This window comes from Carcharodon carcharias, chromosome 11, assembly GCF_017639515.1.
Source record: "Carcharodon carcharias isolate sCarCar2 chromosome 11, sCarCar2.pri, whole genome shotgun sequence".
In the NCBI taxonomy this organism is placed as follows: domain Eukaryota; kingdom Metazoa; phylum Chordata; class Chondrichthyes; order Lamniformes; family Lamnidae; genus Carcharodon; species Carcharodon carcharias.
This window is the reverse complement of record NC_054477.1, coordinates 4,693,932-4,715,489: the sequence shown is the minus strand read 5'-3', so window position 1 is coordinate 4,715,489 and position 21,558 is coordinate 4,693,932. Positions and strand designations below refer to the sequence as shown.

Sequence of the window (21,558 nt, the reverse complement as noted above, 5' to 3'; positions counted from 1 at the left end):
ATACACACTGAGGAACAGTCAAACACATACACACTGAGGAACAGACAGAAACACATACACACTGAGGAACAGTCAAACACATACACACTGAGGAGCAGACAGAAACACGTACACACTGAGGAACAGACAGAAACACATACACACTGAGGAACAGACAGAAACACATACACACTGAGGAACAGTCAAACACATACACACTGAGGAACAGACAGAAACACATACACACTGAGGAACAGACAGAAACACATACACACTGAGGAGCAGACAGAAACACATACACACTGAGGAGCAGAGAGAAACACATACACACTGAGGAACAGACAAAAAAAAATACACACTGAGGAACAGACAGAAAAACATACACACTGAGGAACAGACAGAAACACATACACACTGAGGAACAGACAGAAACACATACACACTGAGGAACAGACAGAAACACATACACACTGAGGAACAGACAGAAACACATACACACTGAGGAACAGACAGAAACACATACACACTGAGGAACAGTCAGAAACACAGACACACTGAGGAACAGTCAGAAACACATACACACTGAGGAACAGACAGAAACACATACACACTAAGGAAGAGACAGAAACACATACACACCGAGGAACAGATAGAAACACATACTGAGGAACAGACAGAAACAGATGCACACTGAGGAACAGACAGAAACACATACATACAGAGGAGCAGACAGATACACATACACACTGAGGAACAGACAAAAACACATACACACTGAGGAACAGACAGAAACACATACACACCGAGGAACAGACAGAAACACATACACACTGAGGAGCAGACAGAAACACATACACACTGAGGAACAGACAGAAACACATACACACTGAGGTGCAGAGAGAAACACATACACACTGAGGAACAGACAAAAAAAAATACACACTGAGGAACAGACAGAAAAACACACACACTGAGGAACAGAAACACATACACACTGAGGAACAGACAGAAACACATACACACTGAGGAACTGACAGAAACACATACACACTGAGGAACAGACAGAAACACATACACACTGGGAACAGACAGAGACACATACACACTGAGGAACAGTCAGAAACACATACACACTGAGGAACAGACAGAAACACATAAACACTGAGGAACAGACAGAAACACATACACACTGAGGAACAGTCAGAAACACAGACACACTGAGGAACAGTCAGAAACACATACGCACTGAGGAACAGCCAGAAACACATACACACTGAGGAACAGACAGAAACACATACACACTGAGGAGCAGACAGAAACACATACACACTGAGGAACAGACAGAAACACAGACACACTGAGGAACTGACAGAAACACATACACACTGAGGAACAGACAGAAACACAGACACACTGAGGAACAGACAGAAACACATACACATTGAGGAGCAGACAGAAACACATACACACTGAGGAGCAGACAAAAACACATACACACTGAGGAACAGACAGAAACAGATGCACACTGAGGAACAGACAGAAACACATACACACAGAGGAGCAGACAGATACACATACACACTGAGGAACAGACAAAAACACATACACACTGAGGAACAGACAGAATCACATACACACTGAGGAACAGACAGAAACACATACACATTGAGGAGCAGACAGAAACACATACACACTGAGGAGCAGACAAAAACACATACACACTGAGGAACAGACAGAAACAGATGCACACTGAGGAACAGACAGAAACACATACACACAGAGGAGCAGACAGAAACACATACACACTGAGGAACAGACAGAAACACAGACACACTGAGGAACTGACAGAAACACATACACACTGAGGAACAGACAGAAACACAGACACACTGAGGAACAGACAGAAACACATACACATTGAGGAGCAGACAGAAACACGTACACACTGAGGAGCAGACAAAAACACATACACACTGAGGAACAGACAGAAACAGATGCACACTGAGGAACAGACAGAAACACATACACACAGAGGAGCAGACAGATACACATACACACTGAGGAACAGACAAAAACACATACACACTGAGGAACAGACAGAATCACATACACACTGAGGAACAGACAGAAACACATACACATTGAGGAGCAGACAGAAACACATACACACTGAGGAGCAGACAAAAACACATACACACTGAGGAACAGACAGAAACAGATGCACACTGAGGAACAGACAGAAACACATACACACAGAGGAGCAGACAGACACACATACACACTGAGGAACAGACAGAATCACATACACACTGAGGAACAGACAGAAAAACATACACATTGAGGAGCAGACAGAAACACATACACACTGAGGAGCAGACAAAAACACATACACACTGAGGAACAGACAGAAACAGATGCACACTGAGGAACAGACAGAAACACATACACACAGAGGAGCAGACAGATACACATACACACTGAGGAACAGACAAAAACACATACACACTGAGGAACAGACAGAATCACATACACACTGAGGAACAGACAGAAACACATACACACTGAGGAACAGACAGAAACACATACACACTGAGGAACAGACAGAATTACATACACAGTGAGGAACCGACAGAAATAAACACACAGACTGGGGGACAGTCAGAAACAGACACACACACACCGAGGACCACGAGTGTCAGATGATGGAAATGTCGGAAGGTGTAGTCTTACTGCTGCTACTTACCTGGATAAAGTACATCTTTCTGTTCCAGCTGAAGACACCGTCAATTTTTCCATGCATTTCTGGCCAGTTGAACCTTAATGGCCAAGGGTGCCAACCATCTCGTTTCGTGTCCAGGCGAAAATACAAGTTCTCTGGAAAGCCACCAAAAAGACAAACTTAATTCAGGAGCGGCCAGGAGGGAATGTTGTTGAGGCCCTTGGCACAAAGTGACTATCGCTCACACCGAGCCCAGGATCATGAGAAGCTTCTCCCCTCACTCTGAGAACATGGACATCCCTGCCTGACCCTGGTCTCCTCACATTGTTACTGAAACCATTGACTCCGCTTTCCCCTTTTGTATCTCCCAACTGCCCTCTCTTCTGGTGCTTTTTAAAATTCATTTGTGGGATGTGGGCATCATTGGCAAGGCCAGCATTTGTTGTCCATCCCTAATTGCCCTTGAACTGAGTGGCCTGCTAGGCCATTTCAGGGGGCAGTTAAGAGTCAACCACATTAGTATAGACCTGGCATCACATGTGGGCCAGACCAGGTAAGGACAGTTTTATATTAAATGAATTTAAATTCCATCAGCTACCTTGGTGGGATTTGAACCTGTGTCACCAGAGCATTCGCCTGGGACTCTGGATTATTAGTTCAGTGACATTATCACGACACCACCATCTCTCCTCAAGGTGGGAATCAAAAGAGATTGCTGCAGCAGAGATATTATACTGTGAGGGGCTTCACAGTTGAGCCTTTTCCCTTCATTGGATGTACACTTGCAGGAGTCATCAAATACAGAGCAGAGTGCATGTTAAATTTTTCCTCTGATAAAGTGTCATGACCTGAAGCATTAATTCTGTCTCTTTCTCTCCACAGATGCTGCCAGACCTTCTGAAAATTTCCAGCATTTCTGGTTTTTTCAGATTTCTGGCATCTGGAGTATTTTGTTTTTTCTGACTATTTCCCACTTAACTGAGGGGCCTGATGTCTCTCGGGTATATTGGGATTTGACTGAATGCAGACAACCTGTGAAGCTGAAAGCGTTCTGAACTGTAACGGCGAATGTCGCACTGGATGGGGCATGTCCTCTGAGTGTGCTCTCACCTCGGAATGCATAGACCCTTCCCAGCTCATCCTCGTTGAACTCATCAAATGATCGGTTATTACAACGGTTATAGTTGGAATCAGCTGATGTTTTGTTCTTTCTCCCATGTCCTGTTGAATAGAAAAATCCCATAAGATCCCACCCTGAGTTAATATCCGGCCCAATGTTTCTGTGTCCCTCAAACAGGAGCAAGAACAAATCTCTCACCTCGCCCTTCACAACGCATAAAGTAATCCCGTGCATCCTTCGGATAGCCTGGGGGAACGAGGCCGGTATTGGGATTGAAACGAGTGAAGTTTGTCCCTTGAAAGCAGTAAAAATTACCAATCCACTTCAGGGCTGATGTGCAGTGATGAACTTCAGGCCACGTCTTTTCCTTCACTAGCTTGGTCTGGAGATCTAGCAGGTACACTGTTTCTCCTGCACAGAGGATTGCAGAGTTTATTTCTTTGTCCTGTTTTACTCCTCATACCCAGAAAGCTTGGAATCCTCAGGGCTTTAGGATTTCCAGGCGTGGGAGCACCTTGAATGCGACACAGCAGGGTTTGGGGTTAGGGTTAAAGTTAGGGGTTAGCATTAGGGTGAAGGTTGGGGATTAGAGGTTAGGGTGAGGGTTAGAAGCTGGAGCTTGGGATGTAGGGTTAGGGTTGGGGTTAGAATTGGGCTCAGGTTTATGGATTAGGTTTAGGGGCTAGGGTAAGGGTAAGGGTTCAGAGGTTAGGGAAGAGCGTCCTGCAGTCAGCTTCGTGGTGAAGCCGCCTGGGAAGAGTGTCCTGCAGTCAGCATCGCGGTGAAGCCGTCTGGGAAGAGCATCCTGCAGTCAGCATCATGGTGAAGCAGTCTGGGAAGAGTGTCCTGCGGTCAGCATCACGGTGAAGCAGTCTGGGAAGAGCATCCTGCAGTCAGCATCATGGTGAAGCAGTCTGGGAAGAGTGTCCTGCAGTCAGCAACGCAGTGATGCAGTCTGGGAAGAGTGTCCTGCAGTCAGCATCGTGGTGAAGCAGCCTGGGAAGAGCATCCTGCAGTCAGCAACGCAGTGAAGCAGTCTGGGAAAAGTGTCCTGCAGTCAGCATCGCGGTGAAGCACTTTTGGAAGAGTGTCCTGCAGTCAGCATCGCAGTGAAGCAGTCTGGGAAGAGTGTCCTGCAGTCAGCATTGCGGTGAAGCAGCCTGGGAAGAGCATCCTGCAGTCAGCATCATGGTGAAGCAGCCTGGGAAGAGTGTCCTACAGTCAGCATCGCGGTGAAGCAGTCTGGGAAGAGTGTCCTACAGTCAGCATCATGGTGAAGCAGTCTGGGAAGAGTGTCCTACAGTCAGCATCGCGGTGAAGCAGTCTGGGAAGAGTGTCCTACAGTCAGCATCATGGTGAAGCAGTCTGGGAAGAGTGTCCTACAGTCAGCATCACGGTGAAGCAGCCTGGGAAGAGTGTCCTGCAGTCAGCATCGCAGTGAAGCAGTCTGGGAAGAGCGTCCTGCAGTCAGCGTCATAGTGAAGCAGTCTGGGAAGAGCGTCCTGCAGTCAGCATCGTGGTGAAGCATTTTTGGAAGAGTGTCCTACAATCAGCATCGCAGTGAAGCATCTGGGAAGAGTATCCTGCAGTCAGCATTGCAGTGAAACAGTCTGGGAAGAGTGTCCTGCAGTCAGCATCACGGTGAAGCAGCCTGGTAAGAGTGTCCTACAGTCAGCATTGCAGTGAAGCAGTCTGGGAAGAGTGTCCTGCAGTCAGCATTGCAGTGAAACAGTCTGGGAAGAGTGTCCTGCAGTCAGCATTGCAGTGAAGCAGTCTGGGAAGAGTGTCCTGCAGTCAGCATTGCAGTGAAACAGTCTGGGAAGAGTGTCCTGCAGTCAGCATCGCGGTGAAGCAGCCTGGGACGAGCATCCTGCAGTCAGCATCATGGTGACACAGTCTGGGAAGAGTGTCCTGCAGTCAGCATTACAGTGAAATATTCTGGGAAGAGTGTCCTGCAGTCAGCATCGCGGTGAAGCAGCCTGGGAAGAGTGTCCTGCAGTCAGCATTGCAGTGAAGCAGTCTGGGAAGAGTGTCCTGCTGTCAGTTCTTGTTGAAAATAACAAGAGTGACATCACAAGCCAGCGCGAGAGAGTGGTGGAGAGATCGGAACCAGCGCGAGTGTGGGGAAGCTTGAAAACGTGATGTCAGCACAAAGGTGAAAGCTGATTGGTTAGTAGTGGGTAAGTGTTTTTCTTTAGTTTTTCTCCAGTTTAAAATAGATTAAGCTAAGCAAAGGTAAGTGTTCTAGTTTTTATTTAAAGTACATAAATAATTTAATGTTTTTTTACAGTATTTAACTTAAAGAAAGGGTTTTTTTTCAACTAGAGGCATGGCAGGGCAGCTCAGTCTTATGTTATGTGCCGCCTGCAACATGTGGGAAGTCCTAGATGCTCCTTGCACTCTGACTGACCACGTGTGCAGCAAGTGCCACCAGCTGCAGCTACTTGAGCTCCAAGTTTCAGAGTTTGAGCAGCAGCTGGAGACTCTGAAGTGCATCTGTGAGGCTGAGAGTTTCATGGATAGCACGTTTTTAGACATGGTCACCCCACAGCTTACGGAAGTGCAGACAGAGAGGGAATGGGTGACCAGGTGTCAGGCAGGGAGTCAGGAAATCCCCAGGGTGCATCTCGCTCGAGAACAGTGAGAGTGACGGTTCCTCTGGGGAGAGCAGCTACGCTGATGGCACTGAGAGTGGCTCAGCTGCAGGGGGGTGGGGGGGGGGGGGGGGGGGGGGGCAGGGGGAGAAGAGGGGAAGAGCAATAGTGTTAGGAGGCTCAATAGTAAGGGGAACAGACAGGTGTTTCTGCAGCTGTAGATGTGATTCCAGGATGGTGTGTTGCCTCCCAGGTGCCAGGGTGAAGGATGTCACTGAACAGCTGCAGGACATTCTGAAGGAGAAGGGCAAACAGACAGAGATCGTGGTACATACTGGTACCAACGGCATAGGTAGAAAGAGGGATGAAGTCCTGCAAGCAGAATTTAGGGAGCTAGGAAACAGATTAAAAAACAGGACCTCAAAGGTAGTAATCTCTGGATTACTTCCAGTGCCATACGCTGGTGAGAATAGAAATAGGAGGTTAGTCCAGATGAATGTGTGGCTGGAGATGCTGCAGGAGGGAGGGCTTTAGATTTCTGGGACATTGGGACCGTTTCTGGGGGCGGTGGGACCTGTACAAGGCATACGGGTTGTACCTGAACCGGAATGGGACCAACATCCTAGTGGGGAGGTTTGCTAGTGCTGTTGGGGAGGGTTTAAACTAACTTGGCAGGGGGATGGGATCCTGAGAGGAGGTTCAGCAGGGGGAGATGCACAGCCAAAATTAGAAGAGAAAGCAAGTGAGTCTGGAAGGCATAGAAATTATAGGTCAGTTAAGGCACAAGAGAGTTTGGCAATGTTGGATGGTATTTATTTTAATGCAAGGAGTCTGATGAATAAGGTAGATGAGTTGAGGGCACAAATTAACATCTAGAAGTATGATGCCATTGCTGTCACAGAGACATGGCTGAGAAAGGGGCAGGATTGGCAGCTCAATATTCCAGGATATAGGGTCTTCAGGCAAAACAGGGAAGGAGTTAAAAGAGGAGAGGGTATCACAATATTGATCAAGGAATCAATTACAGCAGTAAGGAGGGATGACATCTTAGAAGGCTCCTCAAATGAAGCCGTATGGGTAGAACTGAAAAACAAAAAAGGAGCAGTCACATTGCAGGGAGTGTACTATAGCCCCCAAACAGTCAGAGAGAAATAGAAGAGCAGATATGTAGGCAAAGTTCAGAGAAGTGTAAAAATAATAGGGTAGTAATAGTGGGGGATTTCAACTTCCCCAACATTAACTGGATCAGTCATAGTATGATAGGTTTAGAGGGAGCGGAATTCTTAAAATGCACCCAGGAGAGCTTTTTAAGCCAGTACGTAGAAGGCCCTACAAGGGAGGGGACGGTCCTGGACTTAATTTTAGGGAATGAAACCGGGCAAGTGGTAGAGGAATCACTGGGGGAGCATTTTTCAGATAGTGATCATAACTCCGTTAGATTCAAGGTTGTTATGGAAAAGGACAAGGATGGGCCAGAAATCAGAGTTCTAAATTGGGGGAAGGCCGATTTTAATAAGATCAGATATGATTTGGCCAGAGTGGACTGGGAGCAGCTACTTTTAGGTAAATCTGCATCAGAGCAGTGGGACTCATTCAAGAATGAAATAGGGAGAGTACAGGGCCAACATATTCCAGTAAAGACAAAGGGTGGGACCAACAACTCCAGGGAACCCTGGATGTCGAGGGAAATACAGGATTGGATAAAGAGAAAAAGGGAGGCTTATGGCAGATACCGAGAGCTCAAAACAGCAGAAGCCCTAGAGGAGTATAGAATATGTAGGGGGGAACTTAAAAAGGAAATTAGGAGAGCAAAAATGGGGCTTGAAAAAACATTGGCAGGTAAAATAAAGGAAAATCCAAAGTTACTTTACAAGTACATTAAGAGTAAGAGGATAACTAGGGAAAGAGAAGGGCCCATTAAGGACCATAGTGGTAATTTGTGTGTGGAGCTGGAAGACTTAGGTAGGGTTCTAAATGAATACTTTGTGTCGGTGTTCACAAGTTAGAGGGACGATGTGGGTATGGAAATCAGGCAGAAGGACTGTGATATAATTAAAGAAATTAGCATAGAAAGGGAGGAGGTTCTAAGTGGTCCGGCAGGCTTAAAAGTAGATAAACCTCCAGGCCCGGGTGAAATATATCCCAGGCTGTAGAGTGAGGCAAGGGAGGAGATAGCAGGGGCACTGGCAATAATTTTCAATACCTCTCTGGCCACAGGAGAGGTACCAGAGGACTGGAGAACAGCCGGTGTGGTACCGTTATTCAAGAAGGGAGGAAGTGATAAACCAGGGAACTACAGGCCAATCAGTCTAACCTCAGTGGTGGGGAAACTATTGGAAGCAATTCTGAGGGACAGAATTAATCCACACTTGGAGAGGCAGGGATTAATCAAGGACAGTCAGCATGGTTTTGTTCAGGGGAGGTCATGTCTGACCAATTTGATTGAATTTTTCGAAGAGGTGACCAGGTGTGTACATGAGGGCAATGCATTTGACGTGATCTACTTGGACTTCAGCAAGGCTTTTGATAAGGTCCCACATGGGAGACTGATAACGAAGGTAAGAGCCCATGGGATCCAAGGCAATTTGGCAAATTGGATCCAGAATTGGCTGAGTGGCAGGAAGCAGAGGGTGATGGTCGAGGGGTGTTTTTGTGACTGGATGCCTGTGTCCAGTGGGGTTCCACAGGGATTGGTGTTGGGTCCCTTGCTGTTTGTGGTGTATGTAAACGATTTAGACTTGAATGTAGGAGGGTTGATCAGTAAGTTTGTGGATGATACGAAAATTGGTTGGGTGGTAGTAAATAGTGAGGCGGATAGCCTTAGATTACAGGAGGATATAGACAGACTGGTCAGATGGGCTGATCAGTGGCAAATGGAATTTAATCCAGATAAGTGTGAGGTGATGCACTTGGGCAGGACAAGCAAGTCACATGAATGGTAGGACCCTGGGAATTATCAAGGATCAGAAGGACCTTGGTGTGCACATCCACCGGTCCCTTAAGGTAGTGGGACAGGTAGATAAGGTGGTTAAGAAGGCATATGGGATACTTGCCTTTATTAGCTGAGGCATAGAATATAAGAGCAGGGAGATTATGCTGGAACTGTATAAAACGCTGGTTAGGCCACAGCTAGAGTATTGCGTACAGTTCTGGAATCCACATTATAGGAAGGATGTGACTGCACTAGAGAGAGTGCAGAGGAGATTTACCAGGATGTTGCCTGGGCTGGAGAGTTTTAGTTATGAGGAGAGATTGAATAGACTTGGGTTATTTTCCCTGGAGCAGAGGAGATTGAGGGGGTACATGATTGAGGTGTATAAAATTATGAAGGGCATAGATAGGATAGGCAGGAAGGAACTTTTCACCTTGGTGGAGGGATCAATAACCAGAGGGCATAGATTTAAGGTAAGGGGCAGGAGGTTTAGAGGGGATGTCAGGAAGAAGTCTTCCACCCAGAGGGTGGTGGGAATCTGGAACTCACTGCCTGAAGGGGTGATAGATGCAGAAACCCTCATAACATTTAAGAAGTATTTGGATGTACACATGCAATGCCTTGGCAACAAGGCTATGGGCCTAGTGCTGGAAAATGGGATTGGAATAGTTAAGTACTTGTTTGACTGGCACAGATTCGATGGGCTGAAGTCCCTTTTTCTGTGCTGTGGGCCTGTCTGATTCTATGACTCTTGGGGTAGGGTCAGAGTTAGGGATTAGGGTAAGAGGTTAAGGTTGTTTTTTAATTCATTCATGGGATGTGGGCTTCGCTGGCTGGGCCAGCATTTATTGTCCATCCCTTGTTGCCCTTGAGAAGGTGGTGGTGAGCTGCCTTCTTGAACCGCTGCAGTCCATGTGGTGTAGGTACACCCACCGTGCTGTTAGGGAGGGAGTTCCAGGATTTTGACCCAGCGACAGTGAAGGAACGATGATATATTTCCAAGTCAGGATGGTGAGTGATTTGGAGGGGAACTTTGAGGTGGTGGTGTTCCCATTTATCTGCTGCCTTTGTCCTTCTAGATGGTAGTGGTCGTGGGTTTGGAAGGTACTGTTGAAGGTTAGGGTTATGCATTAGGATTAGAGGTTAGATTTAGGGATTAGAGTTCGGGTTGGGGAAGGGGTTGGGGTTAGAAGTGGGGTCAGGGTAGAGTAGAGGCTAGGCATTGAAAACTGTGGCTCACTGGTTAGAATGCTCTCATCCCGGAGTCAGAGAGTCATGACTTCAACATCCACTGGAGACACTTGAATAGAGAATCCACAACAACAGTCCAGGGCATTGCTGAGGGAGTGCTGCACTGTCGGATGGTCAGTGCTGAGGGAGTGCTGCACTGTCGGATGGTCAGTGCTGAGGGAGTGCTGCACTGTCGGATGGTCAGTGCTGAAGGAATGCTGCACTGTCGGAGGGTCAGTACTGAGGGAGTGCTGCACTGTCAGAGGGACAGTACTGAGGAGGTGCTGTACTGGACTCCACTCGAATACACCAGGAGGAGAATCTAAATCTGCCAGTGTAGCTAATGGCCTTACCTTTGAAAAAGAGCAAAGAATCATTCTTGCAATCTCCGACTGGACACTCCACTGCAGCATCCAAATTATCTGGAATTCCCGGGAATTTGTCATGGATCAGGAACCGGCCTTCTAATGTAGTGCCATAATATTGACAGACATGATTCCCCTGGAAATGAATAACAGGTCAATGGTTAATTTCAAAGGGAGCTCAGGAACAGAGGGACCTGGTGGTCTATGTAAAGAAATCATTGCTGATGACTCAGCACATTGAGAGAATTGTTAAAAGGCATATGGGATGTTTGGTTTTGTACATATCTCACCCTTCCTCGATCTCTGTACCTGTCTGCATTCTATCCGACTGATCTTGTCTACCTCCACTGTGTCCCACAAACATTCAGATTATTAATTAATTAATTAATAGATCATTAGGTTTGGTTCCTGACAGCTCCTGTGCCAAATGAGCTTGTTAAGCAGAGAATGAGAGTTTTGAATCCTAATCCAGTGTGTCTGTTGGTGTGTCTGGCTCTACTTGATGCCTCGACACCCGTAAGCAAATTTTTTCAAATTCATTTATGGGATATGGGCTTCGCTGGCTGGACCAGCATTTATTAACCATCCCTAGTTGCCCTTGAGAAGGTGGTGGTGAGCTGCCTTCTTGAATCGCTGCAGTCCATGTGGTGTAGGTACACCCACACTGCTGTTAGGGAGGGAGTTCCAGGATTTTGCCCCAGCGACAGTGAAGGAACAGTGATATATTTCCAAGTCAGGAGTGACTTGGAGGGGAACTTCCAGGTGGTGATGTTTCCATCTATCTGCAGCCCTTGTCCTTCTAGATTGTAATGGTCGTGGGTTTGGAAGGTGTTGTCTAAGGAGCCTTGGTGAATTCCTGCAGTGCATCTTGTAGATGGTACACACTGCTGCTACTGTGCGTCGGTGGTGAAGGGAGTGAATGTTTATGGATGTGGTGCCAATCAAGTGGCTGCTTTGTCCTGGATGGTGTCAAGCTTCTTGAGTGTTGTGGGAGCTGCACTCATCCAGGCAAGTGAGGAGTATTCCATCACACCCCTGACTTGTGCCTTGTAGATGGTGGACAGGCTTTGGGGAGTCAGGAGGGGAGTTACTCATCGCAGGATTCCTAGCCTCTGACTTGTTCTTGTAGCCACAGTATTTATATGGCTGGTTCAGTTCAGTTTCTGGTCAATGACATCAGGTGTGCATCCCAAGGTTATTGAAATACTGAGGTCGATGGGTTTGCACAGGAGTTGGAGCCGCACCCGCCGACAATTAAAGGGCCCATTAAGGCCGTTAAAAACCCTATTGTCCACGATTTTATGTTGCCCGTGCAATTTTTTGTTCATCGCACGGGCAAAATGGGCATCCCATTTTCAACGAAACCTCATCCAAGGGCAGCTTGAAATGTCCAGGGTGAAATATAATAAAAAATGATATCTGGGGACAGCTGTTTTTTGAGTTCTGCTCTCAGGTGCTTGAATGTGCTACATAGACACAATTTGCTGCATTTTGACCTTCTCGTGCAGTTAGTCCAGGTCTGCAGCTTCCGTGAGGTAGCTCCGCAGCAGCAGTCAGCCTTCAGGGAGCTCACTAGAAGTGCCCACCCGCACCCTCACTTTCGTCAGCGCCTGCTCTCTTTCCACCTGGTAACCATGGATACTGTTACTGATGAGCTTACCTTGAAGAAAAATATTCTGTCGTTATGCTTCGGGGAGAGTTTGTGATGCATCCGGACCGCTGCATCAATGTGACTGGGCAGTAGGGGCCAGGTTTCATTGATGCGCTGAGCGGGAGTATTGTAACCTTTCCAGAAAAACTCATCTGTCAAAAAAGTAATGGAGAGAACAGTCAGTCTTTTATAAATCTCACAACATCAAAACTTTCTCTTTGCTTCAGTACATAAAAAATATCAACAGCAGCATAAATTTATATAGAAGCTTTAACAGAATGAAACATCCCAAAGGCAATTCACAGGAAGCATTGCAAACCAAAACATGGCACTGACCCACAAAATGTGACTTTGAGTCAGATGGGCAAAGATTTTAAGGAGCCTCTTAAAGGAAAAGAGTGTGATGGAGAGAGTGAGGGAAATAGTTTTTTTTTAATTCATTGGAGTGGGCTTTGCTGGCTGGGCCAGAATTTATTGCCCATCCGTAGTTGCCCTTGAGAAGGTGGTGGTGAGCTGCCTTCTTGAACCGCTGCAGTCCCTGTGGTGTAGGTACACCCACAGTGCTGTTAGAAAGGGAGTTCCAGGATTTTGACCCAGCGACAGTGAAGGAACGGCGATATATTTCCAAGTCAGGATGGTGAGTGACTTGGGGGGGAACTTCCAGGTGGTGGTGTTCCCTTCTATCTGCTGCCCTTGTCCTTCTAGATGGTAGTGGTCATGGGTTTGGAAGGTGCTGCCTAAGGAGCCTTGGTGAATTCCTGCAGTGCATCTTGTGGATGGTACACACTGCTGCTCCTGTGCGTCAGTGGTGGAGGGACTGAATGTTTGTGGATGTGGTGCCAATCAAGCAGGCTGTTTTGTCCTGGACGGTGTTGAGTTTCTTGAGTGTTGTGGGAGCTGCACTCATCCAGGCAAGTGAGGAGTATTCCATCACACTCCTGACTTGTGCCTTGTAGATGGTGGACAGGCTTTGGGGACTCAGGAGGTGAGTTACTCGCTGCAAGATTCCTGGCATCTGACCTGCTCTTGTAGCCACAGTATTTATATGACTGGTCCAGTTCAGTTTCTGGTCAATGGTAACCGCCCCCCCGCCCCACCCCCAGGATGTTGATAATGGGGGGTTCAGTGATGGTAATACCAATGAATATGAAGGGGTGATGGTTAGATTTTACCTTGTTGGAGATGATCAGTGCCTGACACTTGTTATTGTTACTGTCACTTGTCAGCCCAAGCCTGGATATTATACAGTTCTTGCTGCATTTGGACATGGACTGCTTCAGCATCTGAGGAGTTGTGAATGGTGCTGAACATTGTGCAATCATCAGCGAACATCCCCACTTCTGACCTTATGATGGAAGGAAGGTCATTGATGAAGCAGCTGAAGATGGTTGGGCCGAGGACACTACCCTGAGGAACTCCTGCAGTGATGTCCTGGAGCTGAGATGATTGACCACCAACAGCCACAGCCATCCTGGTATGACTCCAATCAGTGGAGAGTTTTCCCCCTGATTCCCACTGTCACTGATTTTGCAAGGGCTCCTTGATGCCACACTCAGTCAAATGCTGTCTTGATGTCAAGGACATCACTCACCTCACCTCTGGAGCTCATCTCTTTTGTCCATATTTGAACCAAGGCTGTAATGAGGTCAGGAACTGAGTGACCCTGGCAGAACCAAATTGAGCATCAGTGGTTAGGTTATTGCTAAGCAAGTGCTGCTTTATCGCACTGTTGATGACCCCTTCCAACATTTCAATGATGATCGAGAGTAGACTGATGGGGCGGCAATTGGCTGGGTTGGATTTGTCCTGCTTTTTGTGTACAGGACGTAACTGGGCAATTTTCCACATAGCCGGGTAGATGCCAGTGTTGTAGCTGTACTGGAACAGCTTGGCTAGGGGCGCGGCAAGTTCTGGAGCACAAGTCTTCAGTACGATTGCCAGGATATTGTCAGGGCCCATAGCCTTTGCAGTATCCAGTGCCTTCAGCTGTTTCTTGATATCACCTGGAGTGAATTCCTGAGCTTAGGAAACAGGCAGCTGAAGACTTGGTTGCCAATGGTGGAGCAGTTAAATTGGGGATGCTTAAGAGGCCAGAATGACAGGCGCGCAGAGATCTTGGAGGGTTGTGAGTCTGGAGGGGGTTACAGAGATAGGGAGGGGTTGGAGACCATGGACGGATTTGAAAACACGGATGAGAATTTTAAAATCAAGCCATTACTTAACCGCCAGCCAATTTAGGATGGTCAGCACAGGGGTGATTGGGGAACCAGGATATGACACAGTTAAGGACATGGCAGCAGAGTTAATACTCGAGACTAGAGGTGCAAAGACATGAATAGGGTTTCAGCAGCAGGTGAGCTGAGACAAGGGTGATGTCAGACAATATTACAGAGATGAAAATAGGTGACTTTAATGGCCGTCAGAAGCTCAATTTGAATCCGATATCACATCAGGGTTGTGCACAACCTTGGGTGGCAGGATTGTCGTATGAGGTGAGATTGGGCTGACTGGGCCTGTATTCACTGGAGTTTAGGAGAATGAGAGGGGATCTCATTGAAACATATAAAATTCTGACAGGGCTGGACAGACTGGATGCAGGGATGATGTTTCCTCTGGCTGGGGGAGGGGGGTCTAGAACAAGGGGTCACAGTCTCAGGATACATTTAGGACTGAGATGAGGAGAAACTTCTTCACTTAGAGGGTGGTGAACCTATGGAATTCTCTATCACAGAGGCTGTGGAGGCCAAGTCACTGAATATATTTAAGAAGGAAATGGATAGATTTCTAGACTCTAAAAGCATCAAGGGGTTTAGGGAGAGAGTGGGAGTACGGTGTTGAGATAGAGGATCAGCCATGATCACATTGAATGGTGGGGTGGGCTCAAAGAGGTGAATGACCTACTCCTGCTCCTATTTTCTATGTTTCTATGTTTCTATCAGCCTTGACCTTAGGCAGTTGCCAAAGAAGAGGGATGGAGTTGGTAGCTAGGGACCGGAATTTGTGGAGGGGACCAAAGACAAGAGCTTTAGTCTTCTTGAGTACTGGGTGTTAACTAACAGTCTGATAATTTGGCAACAGTCAAGAAGTCATGAGAGGTGGTGGTGAGATAGAGCTGGGTGCCATCAGTGTACATGTGAACATTAACACTGTGTTTTCAGATGATGTAGCTGAGGGGCAGCATGTAGAGGAGAAATAGGAGGGGGGCCAAGGACAGATCGTTCAGGGGGGCTAGAGGTAACTGTGTGAGAGCAGTCAATATTATTTTAATATGTCATCACCCCATCTACCCACCTCTCCTCCATCCCTCAACCCCACTTTACCACCTCTCCTCATGTCCCTCAATCACCAACTACCCATCTGTCCCCATATCCCTCAGTCCAGCCTTCTCACCTCTCTCCATATCCCTCAATCACCAACTATCCACCTGTCCCCATATTCCTCAATCCTACCTAATTACCTCTCCTCATATCCCTCAATCACCAACTACACACCTTCTCCCCGTATCCCACAATCCCACCTATCCACCTTCTTCCCATTTCCCTCAACCCCTCACTCCTGCTGCTAATTCATATTTGATAACATGCCATATCAAAGATTATTTCAGAAAATAAACGCTCATGGTGTCGGGGGTAACATGTTGGCTGGCTAACAGGAAGCAGAGAGAAGGCATAAATAAATCTTTTCCTGGTTGTCAGGTTGTGATGAGTGGTGGGCCACAGGATCAGTGCTGGGCCCAAAACATTTTACAATGCACGTCAACGACTTGGATGAAGGGACAGAAGGGATGGTGGCTAAATTTGCTGACAACACAAAGATAGGTAGGAAAGTAAATTGTGAAGAGGATATAAGGAGGCTACAGAGTGACAGAGGTAGGTTAAGTGAATGGGCAAAGATCTGGCAAATGGAGTATAATGTGGGCAAATGTGAAATTGTCCATTTTGTCAGGAAGAATAAAAAGAAGCTTATTATCTAAATGGTGAGAGATTGCAGAGCTCTGAGATTCAGAGGGATCTGGGTGTCCTAGTGCATGAATCACAAATGGTTAATATGCAGGTACAGCAGGTAATTAGGAAAGCTAATAGAATGTTATTGTTTATTGTGAGGGGAACTGAATACAAAAGTAGGGAAGTTATGCTTCAGTTGTACAGGGCACTGGTCAGACCACATCTGGAGTATTGTGTACAGTATTGGTCTCCTTATTTAAGGAAAGATGTAAATGCCTTAGAAACAGTTCAGAGAAGGTTTATTAGACTAATACCAGGAATGGGTGAGTTGTCTTATGGGGAAAGGTTGGACAGGTTAGGCTTGTATCCACTGGAGTTTAGAAGAGTAAGAGGTGACTTGATTGAAACCTTTAAGATCCTGAGGGGTCTTGACAGGGGGGGGCGTGGAGAGGACGTTTCCTCTTCTGGGAGAATCTAGAACTGGGAGTCACTGTTTAAAAATAAACTAATTTAAGACAGAGATGAGGAGAACTTTTTTCTCCCTGAGGGTTGTGAGTCTTTGGAACTCTCTTCCTCAAAAGGTGGTGGAAGCAGAGTCTTTGAATATTTTTAAGGCAGAGCTGGATAGATTCTTGATTAACAAGAGGGTGAAAGGTTATCAGGGGTAGGCAGGAATGAGGAGTTTAGGTTATATTCAGATCAGCCATGATCTTACTTGAAAGACAGAATAGGCTCGAGGGGCCGGGTGGCCTACTCCTACATAGAAACATAGAAACTAGGAGCAGGAGGAGGCCATTCAGCCCTTCGAGCCTGCTCTGCCATTCATTATGATCATGGCTGATCATCCAACTCAATAACTTGCTCCCGCTTTCTCCCCTTATCCTTTGATCCCTTTCGCCCCAAGAGCTATATCTAACTCCTTCTTGAAAACACACAATGTTTTGGCCTCAACTACTTTCTGTGGTAACGAATTCCACAGGCTCACCACTCTCTGGGTGAAGAAATTTCTCCTCATCTCAGTCCTAAATGGTCAACCCCATATCCTCAGACTGTGACCCCTGGTTCTGGACTCCCCCACCATCGGGAACATCCTTCCTGCATCTACCCTGTCCAGTCCTGTTAGAATTTTATAGGTTTCTATGAGATCCCCCCTCATTCTTCTGAACTCCAGCTCCTAATTCGTATGTTTGTATGTATGTTCGTAATCCCATCTACCCACCTTCTCCTCATAACCCTCAATCCCACCTACTCACTTTATCCCATTCTTTCCATAAACTTGTATGTTTTATTTCAGGCTTAGGTCACTCTATCAGAGATGTTTCCAGACCTGGTAAATATTCACACCACTTTCTGTTGTATTTTGGATGTCCACCCTCAGCGCTCAGCGCTGTTCTGTTCTTGTTTTAGTGTTTGGCCTTAACCTTAATTGAAATGTTTGCTCCTAACTCATGCGAGTGGGACATAGGAACTATATAGGAAATGGTGATGGAAGGGGCGTTGTTTTGGCTGGGAGGATACCAAGTGAGGAAATTCTGCTCTCCGACTCTGTCGCTCAAGTCTTACCTCGGAAAAAGTAGGTGGATCCCTGCTCATCCAGGGCGATTGCATCAAATCCAAGACCATCACAACGATCAGGAAAACCTGGAAAAATAAATCATTGACACTTAGTGAAAGGAGACCAAAGCAGTGCGATGGCCAAGACAATATGCAGAAACTTGAAATACAGAGACGTCTGAGTGAATACAAGTGAAAACGTTTTCATTCACTGGCATTCTACACAAGGCAACTGGATGGGAGAGACTTAGTTGATTGGGATTCCGTTCAGTTAGACCAGCTTGGACAGATCTCACCCACTAGGTTGTGAATGGATGGGAGCAGTCTGATTTGTTGGAATGTGATGTCATTGGACTGAAGTGACTTTTGATCAAAATGCATTTTGGCCACTAGTATTCTATGGTTTGATGGGAGGGCTCTATTCTATAGAATGAATGAATGCTTCATCATTGGGATTACGCTCACTGTCAGAATTCACTGTCAAGATGGAGGTTCAATGTTGCTCTCTTTTCATCCTAAGGAGTGGGTGATATAACAGGCTGACAGGCCATGGGGAAGTATGTCCGGGATAATTTTCTCAAACAATATGTCCTAGAATCAATGAAGGGGGCAGGCCATGTATTTTTTTAATTCATTCACGGGATGTGGACTTCACTGGCTGGGCCCAGCATTTATTGCCCATCCCTAATTGCCCTTGAGAAGGTGGGGGTGAGCTGCCTTCTTGAACCGCTGCAGTCCATGTGGTGTAGGTACACCCACAGTGCTGTTAGGAACTGATGATTGGCCTCCAACAACTGCTTCCTTTGTGCTAGGTATGACTCCACCCAGTGGAGAATTTTCCCCCTGATTCCATTGACTCCAGTTTTGCTTGATGCCACACTTGGTCAAATGCTGCCTTGATGTCAAGGGCAGTCACTCTCACCTCACCTCGGGACTTCAGCTTTGTCCATGTTTGAACCAAGGCTGTAATGTTAGATCTAGTGATGAAGAATGAGCCAGGTTCAGTTAACAGCCTAACAGCGTATGTACGCTTATCCAATGGCGATCATAATATGATCAGATTTAACATAGTGTTTGAAAAGGAAAAGCTCGAAACAGCTGTTAAGATTCTAGCTTTAGGTAAGACTAAATTTAATGGGATGAGACAGAGACTGTCCACAGTAAACTGGGTAAATCTGTTAAGGAGTAACGTGACAGAGGATCGAGGAAGGTGAGGAAAGAAGTGATACAGAATCAGTTTATAGACCTCAGGGGCAAGTGCTTCACTTGTGAAAAACAACCATGGACAACTAAAGAGTTTAGAGACCATATGAAACAGGAAGAAAAAGCCAACTAAGGATATTATTTATACGGACTTCCAGAGGTCCCTGATAAAGTCCCTCAAGAGAAACTGTGAACGAGGATTTGAAGGGATTGACCTAGTTAGGAAATTGAATGTCAGGAGTCAGCGAGAAGGGATAATGGGCAGATACTCAAACTGGCAGAATGTGACTAATGATGTCCCTGAAAGGCAACGGGCCTCGATCATGGGGGGGGAAGGGGTGAGGGGACCCTCGATCGGCCCCCTCCTGACTGGGGGCACCCTCCCCTCCCACCTTAAAGTCTGGTGGCCTTTGAACTTCCCTCCCTCCCCCTGCCTTTCCCTGACACCCCAATCACTCCCTTTGTATGAGACCATAAGACATAGGAGCAGAAATTAGGCCAATCGGCCCATCGAGTCTGCTCTGCCATTCAATCATGGCTGATAAGTTTCTCAACCCCATTCTCCCGCCTTCTCCCCGTAACCTTTGATCCCCTTATCAATCAAGAACCTATCTATCTCGGTCTTAAATACACTCAATGACCTGGCCTCCACAGCCTTCTGTGGCAATGAATTCCATAGCTTCACCACTCTCTGGCTAAAGAAGTTTCTCCTCATCTCTCTTCTAAAAGGTCTTCCCTTTACTCTGAGGCTGTGCCCTCGGGTCCTAGACTCTCCTACTAATGGAAACATCTTCCCCACGTCCACTCTATCCAGGCCTTTCAGTATTCTGTAAGTTTCAATCAGATCCCCCCTCATCCTTCTAAACTCCATCGAGTATAGACCCAGAGTCCTCAAAAGTTCCTCATATGTTAAGCCTTTCATTCCTGGGATCATTCTCGCGAACCTCCTCTGGACCCTCTCCAGGGCCAGTACATCCTTCCTGAGATACGGGGCCCAAAACTGCTCATAATATTCTAAATGTGGTCTGACTAGAGCCTCATAAAGCCTCAGCAGCCCATCCCTGCTTTTATATTCTAGTCTTCTTGAAATAAATGCCAACATTGCATTTGCCTTCCTAACTACCAACTCAACCTGCAAGTTAACCTTAAGAGAATCCTGGACTAGGACTCCCAAGTCCCTTTGTACTCCAGATTTCTGAATTCTCTCCCCATTTAGAAAATAGTCCATGCCTCTATTCTTCCCACCAAAGTGCATGACCTCACACTTCCCCACGTTGTATTCCATCTGCCACTTCTTTGCCCATTCTCCTAACCTGTCCAAATCCTTCTGCAGCCTCCCCGCCTCCTCAATACTACCTGTCCCTCCACCTATCTTTGTATCATCTGCAAACTTAGCCAGAATGCCCTCAGTTCCTTCATCTACATCATTAATGTATAAAATGAAAACTTGTGGTCCCAACACTGACCCCTGCGGAACTCCACTAGTCACCAGCTGCCATCCTGAGAAGGACCCCCTTATCCCCACTCTCTGCCTCCTGCCAGACAGCCAATCTTCTATCCATGCTAGTACCTTGCCTCTAACACCATGGGCTCTTATCTTACTGAGCAGCCTCCTGTGCGGCACTTGTCAAAGGCCTTCTGGAAGTCCAAGTAGATAACATCCATTGGCTCTCTGTCTAACCTACTTGTTACCTCCTCAAAGAATTCTAACAGATTTGTCAGGCATGACCTCCCCTTGATGAAACCATGCTGACTTTGCCCGATTTTACCATGCACTTCCAAGTATTCTGAAATCTCATCCTTAATAATGGACTCTAAGATGTTACCAACGACCGAGGTCAGGCTAATCGGCCTGTAATTTCCTGTCTTTTGCCTCACTCCCTTCTTAAACAGGGGGGGTTACATTAGCGATTTGCACCCTCCAGGCCCTCCCTACCCTCCCCACCCTAGGACCCCTTAAACTTACCTTGGCTTCTGCTCCCCACACTTAAGCTCCAACATCTTCCTGAACTTCCTCATCTGTCCACTGCAGCACTGTCACTTGCCAAAACGTGGGGTGAAAGTCCGGCCTGCAGCCAACTGACGCTCATTCAAGCCTGAAATGGCTGCAGGGCACTCGGAGTCCCACCCCCAATGACTCTTCAGATGGTGGGCAGAGAAATACTCAGGCCCATGTTTTAGGCCGAGGCATTGCATCAGACAGATTATCAACTCTACAGTACGGGGTAATTTCTAAATGGTGAAAAGCTGGAAACTTGGAGGTCCAA

General features: G+C 46.7%; 1 protein-coding gene across 1 annotated transcript in view; it reads right to left on the bottom strand.

Annotated features, from left to right (window-relative positions):
* The window catches only part of LOC121284315 (hemopexin-like), a 46,178-nt gene that overhangs the window by 19,430 nt on the left and 5,190 nt on the right, over window positions 1-21,558 (bottom strand). Inside the window, exons 4-9 of the mRNA XM_041199704.1 lie at window positions 18,098-18,175; window positions 12,600-12,742; window positions 10,928-11,075; window positions 4,017-4,229; window positions 3,809-3,919; window positions 2,723-2,853 (exon numbers count right to left, since the gene is read on the bottom strand). Coding sequence (XP_041055638.1) covers window positions 2,723-2,853; window positions 3,809-3,919; window positions 4,017-4,229; window positions 10,928-11,075; window positions 12,600-12,742; window positions 18,098-18,175 — 824 coding nt within the window. The remainder of the gene's footprint in view (window positions 1-2,722; window positions 2,854-3,808; window positions 3,920-4,016; window positions 4,230-10,927; window positions 11,076-12,599; window positions 12,743-18,097; window positions 18,176-21,558) is intronic.